This window comes from Erpetoichthys calabaricus, chromosome 12 (assembly GCF_900747795.2).
Source record: "Erpetoichthys calabaricus chromosome 12, fErpCal1.3, whole genome shotgun sequence".
NCBI classification, from domain to species: Eukaryota; Metazoa; Chordata; class Cladistia; order Polypteriformes; family Polypteridae; genus Erpetoichthys; species Erpetoichthys calabaricus.
The window spans coordinates 108,436,515-108,451,887 of NC_041405.2; the positions used below are offsets into that span (position 1 = coordinate 108,436,515).

A 15,373-nucleotide genomic window follows, 5' to 3' on the forward strand; every position below is an offset into this window, starting at 1 on the left:
GATGCAGTGTGTGTTTGTGAGAAAGACTGTCATCTCATCCAAAGATGGTTATTGCCTTGTACCCAAATATAAAAAAATCCAACCCCCACCACCCTAAAAGCAGAAAAAAAAACAGATTTGGAAAATCCAGATAGTGCAGGGTTTCATTTTAAACAAGAAAAGCAGATTTTGAAACAAATCTCTTAGGCAACTAAAAAAAATGTGCAGTAGATATAACAAAAAATGAAATACAATGTACACTACCTGCATTATAAGGGGCGACGAGCCAAAAGCAGGGGAAGCTACAACCTGGTGTAACTAGTTGGTAAGGGTATACAACATTGATATATGTATTTTTAAACAGCATTTAATACAGTAAAAGATGTGTCAAACTTCATACTTTATCATCAGCACCATTTGCAATTTATTAAGGTAATACACCGTATGTACTGTATGGCATGATGTATTTAGAAGGTATATTGCAATTAAACTTCATGTATACTTGGCTGTAAAAATGTACAATTCTGTGGAATTTCCCACTTGAAGAAAGTTTCCATTTCAGTAAACTGCATTGTAGGTCTTAAAATGGTAGGCTAATGCCATCTGGCAAATTGTTACAGTATTTACACCTTTGGGTTTATTTAACTAACTATATTGGACCTTTCCTGTGATCGTATGCTTAACAATTTCTTGGTTGACAGATCAGATTATTGATCCCAGCAAATCTAACATATAAAGCAGAGTTTATGTTTGTTTGTCCGCCATACAAATCTGCACCGGGCGTCCGATCGCCACCAAACTGGACATGAGGCTGCTTTGTGACCAGGAGGAGGTCATGGGGTATGTTTGGCTGGGAAAAATGTCTGTGGTCAAGCATAGGACACCTTTTGACCGACACAACGTTCACAAAAAGTCCCCGTATTTATCATCGACAAGATAGCCGCATGCTACAACAGACTTTAATGGTGGCGCCATCTAGCAGCACGTTTGGTCTCTGTGCATCCCTCTTTACCAATGTTTCTTTAAAAATTGCAAGACATTGCGGAAGTGTCCAAGTATGAGAAAGCTGACTGTTTTCATCGCGTGAAGGGGAACTGCCGTATGGACATAAAACGTGAACAACCCAGTGCCCGTGACTGGCTTTCCGTATTTGTGGTGCTATTTGTTCGCTTTCCGACGTATTGTAAATAACGCACATTCATCTCACTCTGGTGCTTATTCCGTACGTAATACCATGTGACACATTATAATTGTCCTGCTCTTCGCTAATATACCCATGCCACCAAAAAAAAAGACATGGCATTAGAAAGTCCACTTCCGATGCCACAAAAAAGTCTATTTCAAGGCCGTCTCAAACATTGCTCAAGACATCAACATGTTTTCATACAAAGAATTCCGCCGATTCCGAATGATTTACCCTTTGATTTCAAAAGGCTAACATTTCCTATTCATTTGGATTTTGCTATGTGAATTACTAAAACTGAAGGGCAATCACTCCCAAGTTAAAGACAATTTGGAAAATCCATGCTTTTCACATGGACAACTCTACTTACATGTTCTAAATCCTCACAATTTGTTCATTTCTGGAACCCCAGGACAACACAAAAAATATACTGTATCCAAAGCCTCTAAAATGACCACTTATATTACCTATTACAATAAAATGTCAATCAGAAAAATGTTTGTTCGATTTCTATGTTCTGTTTCTTTCATTTGGTAAATTCACCAGTTACAGATTCCTAGGCAATGCCGGGTACTCCTGCTATTATTTAATAAATTTACACTCATTTTCACTTCTTGGTAGTAATTTTTCAGTTATATATATATATATATGTATATATATATATATATATATATATATTATATAACACACACACACTCACTTATGCAGAGTGCTGCCCAGCGGTAAAGTGGCTAGTGCTACTCCCACATAGATCCAGCATCCTGAGTTTGAATTCCAAGGTCATTGTCCACATGGCATTTGTATGTTTTCACCATGTCTATGGGGAGGATTTTCTTCTCACATCTTTGATGATATGCTAGTAGAGTTGATTGAGGATTCTAAATTGGCCTTGTGTGACTGTGTAAGAGTTGATGCTTATGATGGACTAGCACTCAGACCAGGCTTTTTTTCCCCAGCATTGTGCCCAGTGCTGCTGGGATAGCTTTCCGGCTCTCCATAATACTGAATTTGGGAGTATGAGAAAACTGGGTTACATACATCCCTACATTATATGGCATAGTGTTGACTCCAGTGGTCTCATGATTCCAAAGTCAAGGCACTGTTTGTGTGGATTCTGTACATTGTCTGTGGGTTTTTCTTCTCCGCACTTCAAGGTTCCTTTGATATCCCAAACACATACATGTTAGAGTAATTAGAAATTCTAAAGTCACTCTGAAGGACTGGCACCCAGTAACTGTTCTTGCCTTGTGACCTATACTAAGGGATGGAAATTCTACATTAGCCCCAGGCATGAGCAAATGTGGGTGTGCCTTCATGGCTTGTTCCAGATTGCCCATATTAAGCTTGGTGTGGCCATCAATTCTGGATTGTGCATGTGAAGCCAGGTCATGTATCATGAAGATTAAGTTTTACATGAATTGTCAAGTTTTAAAATATTAACTACTAATCTACCATGCATGAAGTTTTTTTAAATTTCCCCCCCAAAAAAAATTTAATAAATAAAAAATGTAATGAGAGGTCATAAACTCCAAATATATTTATATCAAACCAATTTTGTAATAAATATATCTTAATATAAAAAATTACAGCATCAGCAATTGAGGAGTCATCTTTATATTAGGTCATTGTTTATTTGCTGTGTAATATATAGGATTTCCCCAGTTTTGAACCTGCTTGGTCACATTCAAGTTCATGACTGTAAGGAGCATAGCCCAGCAGCTTTAATGAAGAAGCCAACTTTGGACAGTGTATCACTGAGCACATTCATGTGTGCACTCTCACTCAAACCAGGACAATTAGGAGGTTCCAATCAGCTTCATATGCATGTCATTGTGATGTCTGTTGAAAACCTACACAACACACCAGTAACCAACCTGAGATTCTAACCTAGTCTGGAGAAGCAAAGGCAGCCACAGCACTACACTCTGCACCATCATGCTTATCTGGTTAAAATAAAATAGCAAAAAATTTCTCTAGTGCCAAACAGATTTTAAATGAAATGAAATTAGGTATTCAAACATAAAATACTGTCAACCAGTATTGATTAAATATTTATTAAATGAAAATATCTAGTAAGAAGTACCACGTACAGTAAGTGTTTTCAGCAAACACATATTTCAAACATTCTGAAACCTAGTTAATCTGATTCAGGATTATTGGGTGCCAGTCTACTGAAAGGCCCACTGACACCCACACACACCACCTCACTTAAGATAGTAACTTGGAATCACCAATTAACCTAACCGGCATGTCTTCTGGGATGTGGGAGGAAAACCCACACAGACGTAGGGACAGTTAGAAACTCAATTTGGACTGTGATATTGAGGACACTACATCGGCCTAACAGCAACACTAACAACTGCATCATCATGCTGCTCTTTAGAATGTAATTGTATTTCTAATTCGGTATGCAAAGAATAGAAGTGTGAGTAGTAATTTATATATTTCAAGTCAGCAGACAAAAAAGAAAAAAAAAAAAACACTTCAAGTGAATTTAATACAATTATTTTGCAATTTATATCCTTCAAAAGTACTGTAGGGCTTAAATTATTGATGTCATTTGTAACCCTATAGTCGTTAAAATTAGAGATGCTTCCTAAATATGCAACTATTTTGAATGCTATTTTAATACTCGGATTTTTAAAATTGTCCATGTCCAAGATTTTATGACCAGATGAATCACTTAGCATATTTTAAACCAAAATGTTCAGTGTTGACAAATTGAAATTAAATTTTTTAATAAAAAAAATTAAAAAAAAAAGCATTTTCAGGAAAATCCATTTAAAAGGTTTATAAAAAGGTTCAATACAATATGCATATTGCATTTGAAAATGGGATATTTAACTTAAATTAAAAAAAAAAATTCAAGTTTTAAAACAAACAAGTAGATGAGAAAGTAGGAAGAGTCACTGTAACATGTGGGATATCAAGACAGGTTTCTCAAAATGGCCATCTACAGTTGCATGAATTATTTATGCCAGTAGACAATGAAGTTAATTTTTTCCTGCAGGTGTGTAAAGCCAGGAAATACTCCAGAGGCTTGTGAATGCTCAGACAACTGTTACTTTTCCGATTCTACTCTCTCTCTTCTTCAGTTATGCCATGTCCTCAAAACTCTGTTGTTCATATGCCTTCACACTCATCTGCAAGAGTATATAAAAAAAAAGCAAAAAAAAAACTTATTAGAATAACAGTTGGCAGAAAGAATATTGCCTAAACCCATAAAAAAAAAAATCTAAACTTCTAAAAGGCACATGTGTTTCATTATAGCAGAGTAAAATTTAACATCAATTAACTCAGGACTGAAATTACATTAAAGATTGTATATTTTAAGACAATTTTCATTTGTCAAGAAACAATGTATATTAAAATCCAACAACGGACGGTCCCTCTTGGAATTCATATCACGCACAGAAATGGCAGAATGCAAGGTGTAAAAAAACTACCAACTACCATACTGGTACCGTAATTTAACAAAATAATGGTATTGTACCATTTTAAAAATTGGGTTTGTTGCTACTTTGTCATTACCAGTATACCATGCAACCCAATGTTATACTTAACAGAAAAGTGTCTCAATGATTTAACAAACTCTTACCCAGATTTTCACCATCTGACCTGCACTGGAGGCAATTCCAATACTATCCAATCCCGTGTTTCATTTTCTTAAATCTATTCGCTCGAACATTTTCCCCCTCATATTATTCTACCACTAGAACTCTTTTTACAGCATCTTTCTGTTATCCAGTCAACCTGCTAAGGATGGCACTGCCTCTTGCTGGAAATCTTTCAGCACCCCTCCTTTCTTTATCTGGAAATCTTCCTTCTTTAATTTGACCCTTTTGGAACACATGGAGGCAAGAAATTAGTAGATCATCTGATACCTACATAGGTAATTGGTCCAAAACACCAAACATGCCCAGGTACCCTTAATCTTTGCCAAATGTACTAAAAGACCTGCTGTAAACCTGCTCACACACAAAAGATATGTATGAACTTCATTATTATTACCTCAAATGTGTTAAGCACATGCTGGCACAAATCATTTAGTTCAGTCAACCCTCTGCGAAATGGTTCTATGGCAGGAAGTCCTCCTAAGAGAAAACGTTTAAATAAGAATACTTGAATAATATCAAAGAAATACATGAAATCAAATAAAGGTAACCTAAATTTTGCATAAATTCATTTAGAATCAAGGCAAAACACATACCTTAACACTACTGACAGTATGCAGTTTTGAATTAATGTTTTACTGCTTGGTAATTGGGTTTATACATTTAAAAGTAATAAGGTGGTTTCATGAAAAAGTAACCATTAGTACCTTTTTTGTCCTGCATATTTTATGTTTTTGTTGTAATGTTTAAAGTATTTCCGGGCATCATCATAATTTGCAAATCACCAACTAAAAGTACACCATAAAAGATAAATGAAATGTACCATTCTACATATTAAGTAACATGTGTTACTATTAATGATTATAAAGCTAACCATTAAAAAGGTGTTTCATTAAGGGATTGAAAAATATTATGGAATAAACTATTTACAGAATAAAACAGCTATTTAAAAAAAAAAAAAAAAAAAAAAAAAAACTAGCCACTTATTCCATAAATCTTCTGTTACAAACTAGACACACAGATACAGATTCTGCCAAAAGAGATTAACTGGATCCAGTGACAGACAAAGCCATATTGGTTTAGATCACTGTCATGCTCTTACATTTTTACATAAAAATCTCAACTTCTCTACATGGTGATTAGCACCAAACTGTGGTTAAAAATTGTCATTGATCAGTTTCTTTATCAAATAACCTTGGAAGCAGAAATTTTTTCCAAAGTATAATTCAAGTCTGTGCTTAGAGCCATCAATGCATAAAAAACAACAGCATCAACTGGCTTAGATATATGGTTAAAAAATAAAAAAAAGTCCTATCTGCAGGTATTGGCTGAAAACATACACATGTACAAACTGAAACCAGGTGCTAACAATTACCAAGATGAAGCAGCATATCACAAAAAAGGTCTTAGGACAAAAGACTGAAAAGAATAAAATAATCAAGGGATATTCTCTTTTGGGCAAATCTTAAAGAATTATACAGTCAATGACTTAAAAAAACTATTATATAAAACTTAATACTGTAGTCAAAAATAAAAAGTCGCCTATTAACCCATAAGACATACACTGAAATTGTGACCAATTCATCAATTCATGGTTCAGCTTCAGCCTCACTATAAACCAAAAGTTAGAGTCCTACCTACAACCACACGATCATTCAGGAAGTGGACCCTGGAGGCTGAGAATACTCTGAGAGAACTTTTTGGAACTACAGACTGGGATATCCTGCAGGATCTCATAATGAGAACATTGAGGAAGTTGTTGACTGCACTACTGACTACATCAACTTCTGTATGGACATTGTAGTTCCAGTAAGAACAGTACGCTGCTATGCTAACAACAAGCCATGGATTACAAGTGACATCAAGGGCCTTTTGAATCGGAAGAAAAGGGCTTTTAAAGACGGTGATCAGCATGAGCTCAAGCGCGTGCAGAAGGAACTCCGAGTCCAACTCAGGGCGGCGAAGGAGCAGTACAGGAGAAAGCTGGAGCAGAAGTTGCAGAATAACAGCATGAAGGAAGTGTGGGATGGGATGAAGATCATCACTGGCTGCAGCTTGAAGCGGGGTACCACCATTGAGAGAGACGTGAAGAGAGCAAACCAAATGAACAACTTTTTTAACAGGTTTGACCACCCTAACCCACTCTCACTCTCACCTCGGAGTACTGCACCCTCCACACATCCTTCTGCTGATACCAGCATAGGAAAAACATCCCCACCCATAATAACAACAGCGCAAGTGAGCAGAGAGCCGAGGAGACTTCGTGCCAGCAAAGCAGCGGGTCCAGATGGAGTATCGCCACGACTGCTGAAGGTCTGTGCATCGGAGCTGGGGGGTCCTCTACAGCGCATCTTCAACCTGAGCCTGGAACAGGGGAGAGTCACGAGGCTTTGGAAAACATCTTGTATCACAGACTGCTGTCACTGTCCTGCTCCACAGACAGATTGAGGAGATCGTTCCTCCCCCAAACTATGCGACTCTTTAATTCCACCAGGGGGGGTAAACGTTAATATTTAACATTATACATAGTTATTGTCTGTTTTTTTCACCTGTATTATTATCATTCTTTAATTTAATATTATTTATTGTATCAGTATGCTGCTGCTGAAGAATGTGAATTTCCCATCGGGATTAATAAAGTATCTATCTATCTATCTATCTATCATTCCATAAAATAGTCATGAGATGTTTAATAACTGTATATCTTATCAATTGCCTTTGGCAAGTGACTATGTCAGTCGTAGCTATAATAGATTAAGATATTTAACAATTTCTTAACATAAAATTAGGCAGTACGCAAACATAGTTCTACTCAGTGCATGGCTTGATATTAGGTCATTAAATACAACAAAATAAACAGTACATGTAATACAATTTTGAAAAATACAATAATAATAATAATACACGATTAAAGAATTAACAGCATGCCTTTTTTCTCTTTATTCAGAGTTTGAACTACAGGTTAATCTACTAAAAGCATTACTGGGCAATCATATGCACACTTATTTAAAATGTACTGCCTTCCAAATTGCCACTACATTCATGCTACACATGAAAAGGTACTGGTAATGCATTTGAAATCTATTAAGTCCATTTTCACCCCAAATTCATTTACTTTAAAAAAAAAAAAAATCTTAAAACTAGGTAAAAATTTAAATAACTTCCTGACAAATTTATAACAATATCTACAAGTGACTTAAAAAAAAAAAAAAAAAGAAGAAAACACACTGACCTTTTGTTTGAATTCTGAAATTTATTTTGCTCTCTGAAGGATGAGTGATGCTGTATCCACAAAACTCAACTTCGGGACTGTAATAAGAGTAATATTTTTTATTAACAAGGCATTGCTTATACAATCTCGCATATTATATAATATATATATATATATATATATATATATATATATATATATATATATATATATATATATATATATATATATATATATATACACACACACACACACACACACATAAACACATACATACATACATACATACAGTAGTTCACAAACATTAGTAGGAACAGTCTATATTAAATGGCAAGGGACCTTTTACCTCATTACATTTTTTCCTTAAAATGCCTGTAATTTTCTCTGGCAGTAATACTGGCTTTGCTTTCCGTAATATGCTTTTAATTTTCTGTGACAACAGTGGGCAATCAGCAGATTCTCCCCAGCAACTGATGTAATGTGTGCGAAAATAAATCCACTTTTACTTTACCAGGCCAAGCTTCTTAATCGCAAATCTGATATCCTCAGAGTGAACACTTGCACAACAATGGGGAAGCTGGTCTCCGTGTCTCAGTACCCGATTTTCGTGTTTTCTGTTTAAGGTCTTACCTCATTTACCGAAATCCGATTGAATCTGCCGCGCGATATTTTATAGGTCCTGCCCTCTCCGTCTTGTGTGACGCTTCAGGCGGCCTTTGAAGCATCGCTCCGTGCCCCGCGCATGCGCACTTCACCAGAAGACATGAACACAAACAGGGATTTTATTAAAGAGGCTATATATATATATATATATATATATATAATCCAACGATTGTCCATTTTTCACAAGAGAACTACTTAACAGATTTAGAACAGGTTTTTTCTATAATCCGCTTGAACAGTCCGGTTGATTTTGCGACCTCTCTCACTGCGCTAAGTATCATTGTTCACTTGCTGTACCGATTTATTTGCGCGATTCCGAGAGAGGCACAGTGGGCCAAAGGGAGGGGGGCAGGGCCCTCCTTACTCACATACCTGCCTCGGGACGTATCTTAGATCTGCTTAGCTAGTGAACAATAGAACTACTTAACAGATTTAGAGCGGGATTTTTTCTAGAATTTGCTTGAACATACTGGTTGATTTTGCACTTACAATACAGTTTAATTTTGTATAGCCCAAAATCACACAGGAAGTGCCGCAATGGGCTTTAACAAGCCCTGCCTCTTGACAGCCCCCCAGCCTTGACTCTCTAAGAAGACAAGGAAAAACTCCCAAAAAAACCTAGTAGGGAAAAATGGAAGAAACCTTGGGAAAGGCAGTTCAAAGAGAGACCCCTTTACAGGTAGGATGGGCGTGCAGTGGGTGTCAAAAGAAGGGGGTCAATACAATACAATACACAGAACAAATCCTCAAAAAAAAAAAAATTTTTAGAATTACGGAGCAGAATTTAACAGTAAATGATATCATATAATAAGATCTGGATAATTTACTTATTCACTTCTCTCATTGCGCTAAGAATCATAGTTCTCTTGCAGGAGCGATGTATTCCTGCTAATCCAAGACAGAGGCTGCGGGCTGAGGGGGAAAGTGTGACGTCAGGAATAGGCAACTAGGCAGGACCCTCCTCACTGTCCCGTTTCACTTCTACGTGGGAGAAGCTGTGGGGGATGGCTAGTCGTCATATTTCCAACTACCATTTGCTGTATCCCGTAAATGTATTTTCTATTAATGTATTATGGGCAATAAATACATGGACAAATTAATTTTTTAAAAATGAAAAATCAAGCCACTTACAAATCTATGTATAGAAACACATTGCTATTTGTAGAAAGGAATGAGACCAAATAAAAGGTTAATAAATCCATACAACTATTTTTAATCATATATTTGAATAGTCAACACTTCTGCAGTTTGTTACTTGTGCTGGAAATAAAAGTTTACATTAGCTCAATTCAAAAAGTATACCATGACAGCGCAAGTATGTTGCTCTGAGTGCATTATGGTATACATGGCATTTGGCTCTGTTCGCTTGCAGCTCTGATTTACCTTTTATATACATATATAGAAGAATTTGTTTCCAATTGCCGAAGAATAACAATCCTCATTCTCCCTGGCAAAGCTTAGTCAGAAATTTCAATCCAGAAGAAAATGTGGATTTAATCGAGAGTGAAGAGTGGAACAAATCTTAACCCTTGCAAAGTTATTTGCAGGATCATGAGAATTTGGTAAACATGGAGCATGGAGTTTGGTATGTGTGCCATTCTGTCATAGTATTTGCGGAAAGAGAGACGAGTCTGAACAGATGCTTTTAAGTCAAAACTGTTCAATGTGGTCAGTGTGAAAGGTATCCATTTTGGAAACCTAAGAGTTTAATCTTTGCCTGTTTCCAGATGATGTTGTCAGCTGTTGGCCTAACCAGACAATTCTCTAGTGGGCACTGCAACAATTTATCACAGGTGAGTGTGATGCAGTAGGGATGTGAAATAGCACCTGTAAATCGGAGATCATGTTCCTCTGCTCAAAAGAGTGGCATGCCCCAAGGGGAGGTGTTCAAGTGCATCATTGTCTTGTTGTGAGGGAGGGGGTGATCATGAGATTTACCTGTTAACTGGTGCAGAGCTGGCAGTTTTATGAACATTGCATTGGACTGTGGTAGCAAAGAAGTGGCAAAGTCCATGATTTACCAGTCCGTCTACACCCCCATAATGAGCTTAAGTCCTGAGCTCTGGGGTAGAGTGAAAGAATTCGACAGTAGGTAAGAAGAACCAAAATAAGATTCCTTCACAGGATTACCAGGTCCACTTTCCATGTAAATGTGAGAAGCACAGCAATATGAAGGGGGCCCAAGAGTAGAACTGTTGCTTATCTTTATCAAGAAAATTCAGTGGTGACTGTTTGAGCATGTCGTTAAAGAGGTACAAACAGTGCTGCCCACAAGAGCAACATGGAGAAACCAAACCAGGTCATACTAGATGGATTATATAGTATCTCTCTTAGTTGTCCTGGGATAATATGGATATTCCTAAGCAAGGTCTAGAAAAAGTTGTTTAGAAATGGGAGGCCAGGTCAGTCTAGTTAGGATCATGGCAGCATTATAGTTAACCAAGAAAAGTTATGAGAATGATAAAGAGATTTGTGAGGCTAATATTTTGCTTTTTAAAAAAAAAAGAACATAAGAGTGAATGTATTTGTTTTGATTTCAGTTGGACTTGTGCCTCATTTAGGACTGCTTACTATCTGCTGCTATTGCGATAGGCTGAGATTCCCTACAAGCGTGGACTAGACTGACTGTGTTGGGAACATACGCTGATAGCATGTTGCTGTACCCACTACACAACGAACCACCCGGACCTGTTGTGCGATTTTTTTATTTTTTTAGGTTCTTCCGACTCTGTATTCTCTTTAATAAATCTTAGCATTGTCTATGCATCTACAATTTACATAAGGGGGTTATAAACTCATAAGCAATTAATATTAACAAGTACAATTATATCAGTCTACTAAACAAAATGTATTTAGTGATCTTCAATGTAAAAGTTTTAATGAATTGTATAGTGAATTGTAATCTCTTTTTGCTTTATAAAGCAACTTGTGATACACATGCTGTTAATGATTCTATATAAAACATGAGTGAGCAATGAATTCAAGAGCAAAATTGGAACCACGTAATACAGGTAAAGAGAAACACACAAAGAAATCCCGTTAGAAGGAAAAAAAAAAAAAATTTCCTAAAATGTGCCAAAAGTATTTCTCCCACACTGCATTATTCTGTCAAACATCTGAATACAGTCATACTGGAAAAAGGTTTACATATTGTAAAAATAAGTGTATTCTCCAATTCCCTAGAACTTGCATTAAAACCAAAACTATTTATGGATTCCAGGACAATATTATTATAAAAAGGAGTTTATCCCATCTTTCCATTATAGAAATACAAAGTACTAAAAGTAGTGTCTGACCTCAACTGGTTTCTGTCCTCTACCCCATGTTTTTTTCTCACTTACTTTTTCATTATCATATAGCGGAGAGAATTCCCCAAAGTGTGATCTTCATCATGCATGACATAGGTGACACAGGATTCATCTGCACCTTCTGCTTGCACCTAGAGATTCAGGAGAAACAAAGAGAATATGTACAAGGAGTTGCATATAAATACACTGATGGCACACAAATGCAGTCTTTCTGCTAACAGAGCTTTCCTATATTGAGGGCATAAGGAAACAAACTAAAGTGAATTAATCATTATATTAATCAATGACAGAATGGTTCTTTTCCGAACTACAAAGCAGAATAAATACATTTAAACAAACAAAATAATTTCTGTAAGAAAGAACTGAAAAGAAAAAAAACATTTCATGAAATGTCTGGTTCATTTTGAAGAATTGCAATACAGCTGTGTCATTTGCTCAGTTGTATTTAAAAAGCTCAAGGGGTGTTTGCACTATATCTACATGTTCATGTGGGTTTCCAAGGAATAATAAATTTACCCATGTCTAAAGGTGGATGCACTAGCATGCCCTTCAATGGACTTACCTCTTACCAAACATTGCCCTTTTAAGATAGGTCTGGCTTGCACAACCTCAAGCTGAAATAAATGATTCAAGATGATACATGGAGGAGTAACTTTGCTACTGGATAAATGGAAAAGATTAAGTTTACTTAAAGAAATAAATGTGACTCATAAATACAGGCGTTTACTTTTCATCTGGTGACATTTTTATCTTTTGGACAATCTAGTTAAATACATTCAAAAGCAAAGTGGGGTATGGCTTGATTCAGCCAGAAAGATGTACTTCTCCAGGTACTGGAGATAGATGCCACAATAGCAGAAGAGAAACACATCACACCCAGCTATAGCTGAGCTGATTCCAGTTGATAGCTGTGCTGCATTACCTCCTACAGGAAAAAATATTCCACCAGAACAAAATACAAAAAGTAAGGTAATACAGAACAGATCATGACACAAATCTGAAAGACTACATAGTTCAGTTTATAGTGGGTATTAAGCAGGATCTCCAGGATCAGAGCAATCATACGCGGCATACAATTAACATTAAAGGTGAAATTACAATAATGACAAATACTGAATATTAAAATTCCTTAATAAAGATAATTTTGTCTCGTAGGGGGTCATGTGTTTGTTTGTTTCTCTCTCTCTCTCTCTCTCTCTCTGTAACAGAATTAAAAAGTCAAAGGCATGTTTTCTTTAAACTGCCTTTAGTAATGCACACAATTAATACAGTTACAGTTTTCCACATGTCCCAATTTCTTCAATCTCATCGAGATGTGTTGGCAAAGGCCCAAAAAAAGCGAGCTGTAGTTTTAAAATAAAGTTTAAGTATATGCATCAGTTGAGAAAAAAAAAAAAAATACTAGAACAACTTTCATCCAGAAGTTTATTCCTCAATCCTTTATACCATATGCTGCAAAGAAGTTGTGTTCAGTGTGAACACAGGTCTTTATTTCAGTTCACATCCACATACGGCCAGCGCTGGCTGACAGAAATTCTAACGAAAAACAAGTGCAGCCAAACTAGTGATCGGCTTATAAATGCTCATGTTCACTATATAAGGCTGATATGCTGTGCCTCTTTTATTGTTCACACTTGAATTAAAATTATTCTCTACTATTCCTGTTTTAGTTGACCAAGATAAGGAAGATGCCTTGAAGTTTGATAATTGTCTTGTAACACACTTACATTAACAGAACTTTTGGTTGTTATTGTACTTTCCAAAAGGTCTTTAAAATCTAGACTTTATTTATTTTCTCTAGTGTTTAATTCTGATAATAAATTAAATTACAGGTTCTCCTCGGGATGTGAACAACTCCCCTCAAGCCAACTTTTGTAACTCAAGTTAGCCCTTGCACTGAAAATGACTTAATGGAAATTTCAGAAAAAGGACATAATGCTTTATTACTTATTTTACAAAAAATGGTTGAAATGTGTTAAAAAATTTCAGTGAAGATGGATTACTGTACTGTAAATTACAACACTGAAATATTGTAAACTTAAATGAACTACAGTATAGGCATTTATAAAATGTCAAACATGTGCTTAAGCATTCATCCTACAGTTTTGATTTTTTTTCTTCTTTAAAATGCATTATTTAAGACCTGAAACAGTTTTAGCATGTTTTCATTTTATTTTATATTGTATTTTCTTTGATCATGGATTACTTTCAAAGATCTGTTTAAATCTGTTATCCTTTTCATATCATTCCAACACTGTGTGACCACCTCAGCCCTGTATCTTTTTCCCGGTACAATGCCACATCATTATTTAAAAAAAGTAAAAATATACAATGTAATTATTATTTACAATGTATAGTATTATTTTGTATTATAGTATTACTATAGTAATATTTTTGCTCCCGCTAAGAAAACAGAATGTATAGAGAAGCACTGGTCAATATACACATGCATTAACGAATCATAGAGGGGAGAATAACAAAAGCACTATAAAGTTACAACGACTTAAAAACGCCTCTGGCGGTTTGTTACTTAAAGATGGCTTGAGCCTAAAGATTTGTAAGAAAACTGAAAGAAAAGAAAAAAAAAAAACTTTATGATGAACTAACTAAATCAGTGCATTCAAAGTCATATTCATTCTACACCCGTAAAAAATCAATGATGTAGACTGATGCTATATGGTTTAATGGTTAAGACACGGTTATCTCCATCACTGTGTAGTTAAACTTAATGTGAACGTCTTTACTAATATTACAAGCCAAGGAAACTTTGCAAATTCAAGTAGTTCCAACACACCCCTCAAACAACCCTTTTCAATGGCTAAAGTTTGAAATCACTGAGTTGATTTTAACGAACGAACTGAAATGTAGAAGTAGAAATAAAGACTCAAATATGTTTCAAATTGAGCTCTGGACAACTGCAAACAGCCAAGCCTAATTATACACCTTTTATACATGTCAAAACATAACAAAGTAATGAATGTTAAATTTTACCTACCATTTCTAAAACGGGCTTTCTCGATACACCTTCGGTTGCCATGCTGTTCGTGTAGAACAGCTAGGACCTGGCGCACTCTTTTTACGTAAAAACACGTGGGCTAAGGAGACGAAATGTTGTTTTTGTCAGTCTTTAAATATTAATTATTCTGCTACGACAAAATAATTTTACAGACAAATTATATTTGTTTGTAACGACCAATACAAGATCAACAATAAAAGCGTCTTTTCCAAAGGCATCCCACTCCACAATTTCATTTTTGCCTGCCTCATTTCAACTACAACTCCCATCGTGCCTTTCGGCGACGGAAGTGGATGTAGCGTTCACTGCTTTATCACTTGTGAAAAGAAAGGGAAAACAAACATATGCGGAACCAGTAGTGGGCAAAGGGAATATAAACAATTCAATTTAAGAAAAAGC

At 35.9% G+C, this 15,373-nt stretch overlaps 1 protein-coding gene across 1 annotated transcript; it reads right to left on the bottom strand.

The window, feature by feature from the left end:
- Positions 1 to 3,931: 3,931 nt before the first annotated feature.
- polr1d (RNA polymerase I and III subunit D) lies at positions 3,932 to 15,088 on the bottom strand. Its single transcript, XM_028815982.2, has 5 exons — positions 14,954 to 15,088; positions 11,992 to 12,089; positions 8,009 to 8,085; positions 5,174 to 5,256; positions 3,932 to 4,305 (listed from the first exon to the last, which is right to left on the bottom strand). Exons 1-5 carry the CDS (start codon positions 14,993 to 14,995, stop codon positions 4,258 to 4,260), a joined length of 348 nt encoding a protein of 115 aa, XP_028671815.1. The 5' UTR covers positions 14,996 to 15,088; the 3' UTR covers positions 3,932 to 4,257.
- Between the last annotated feature and the right edge of the window lie 285 nt (positions 15,089 to 15,373).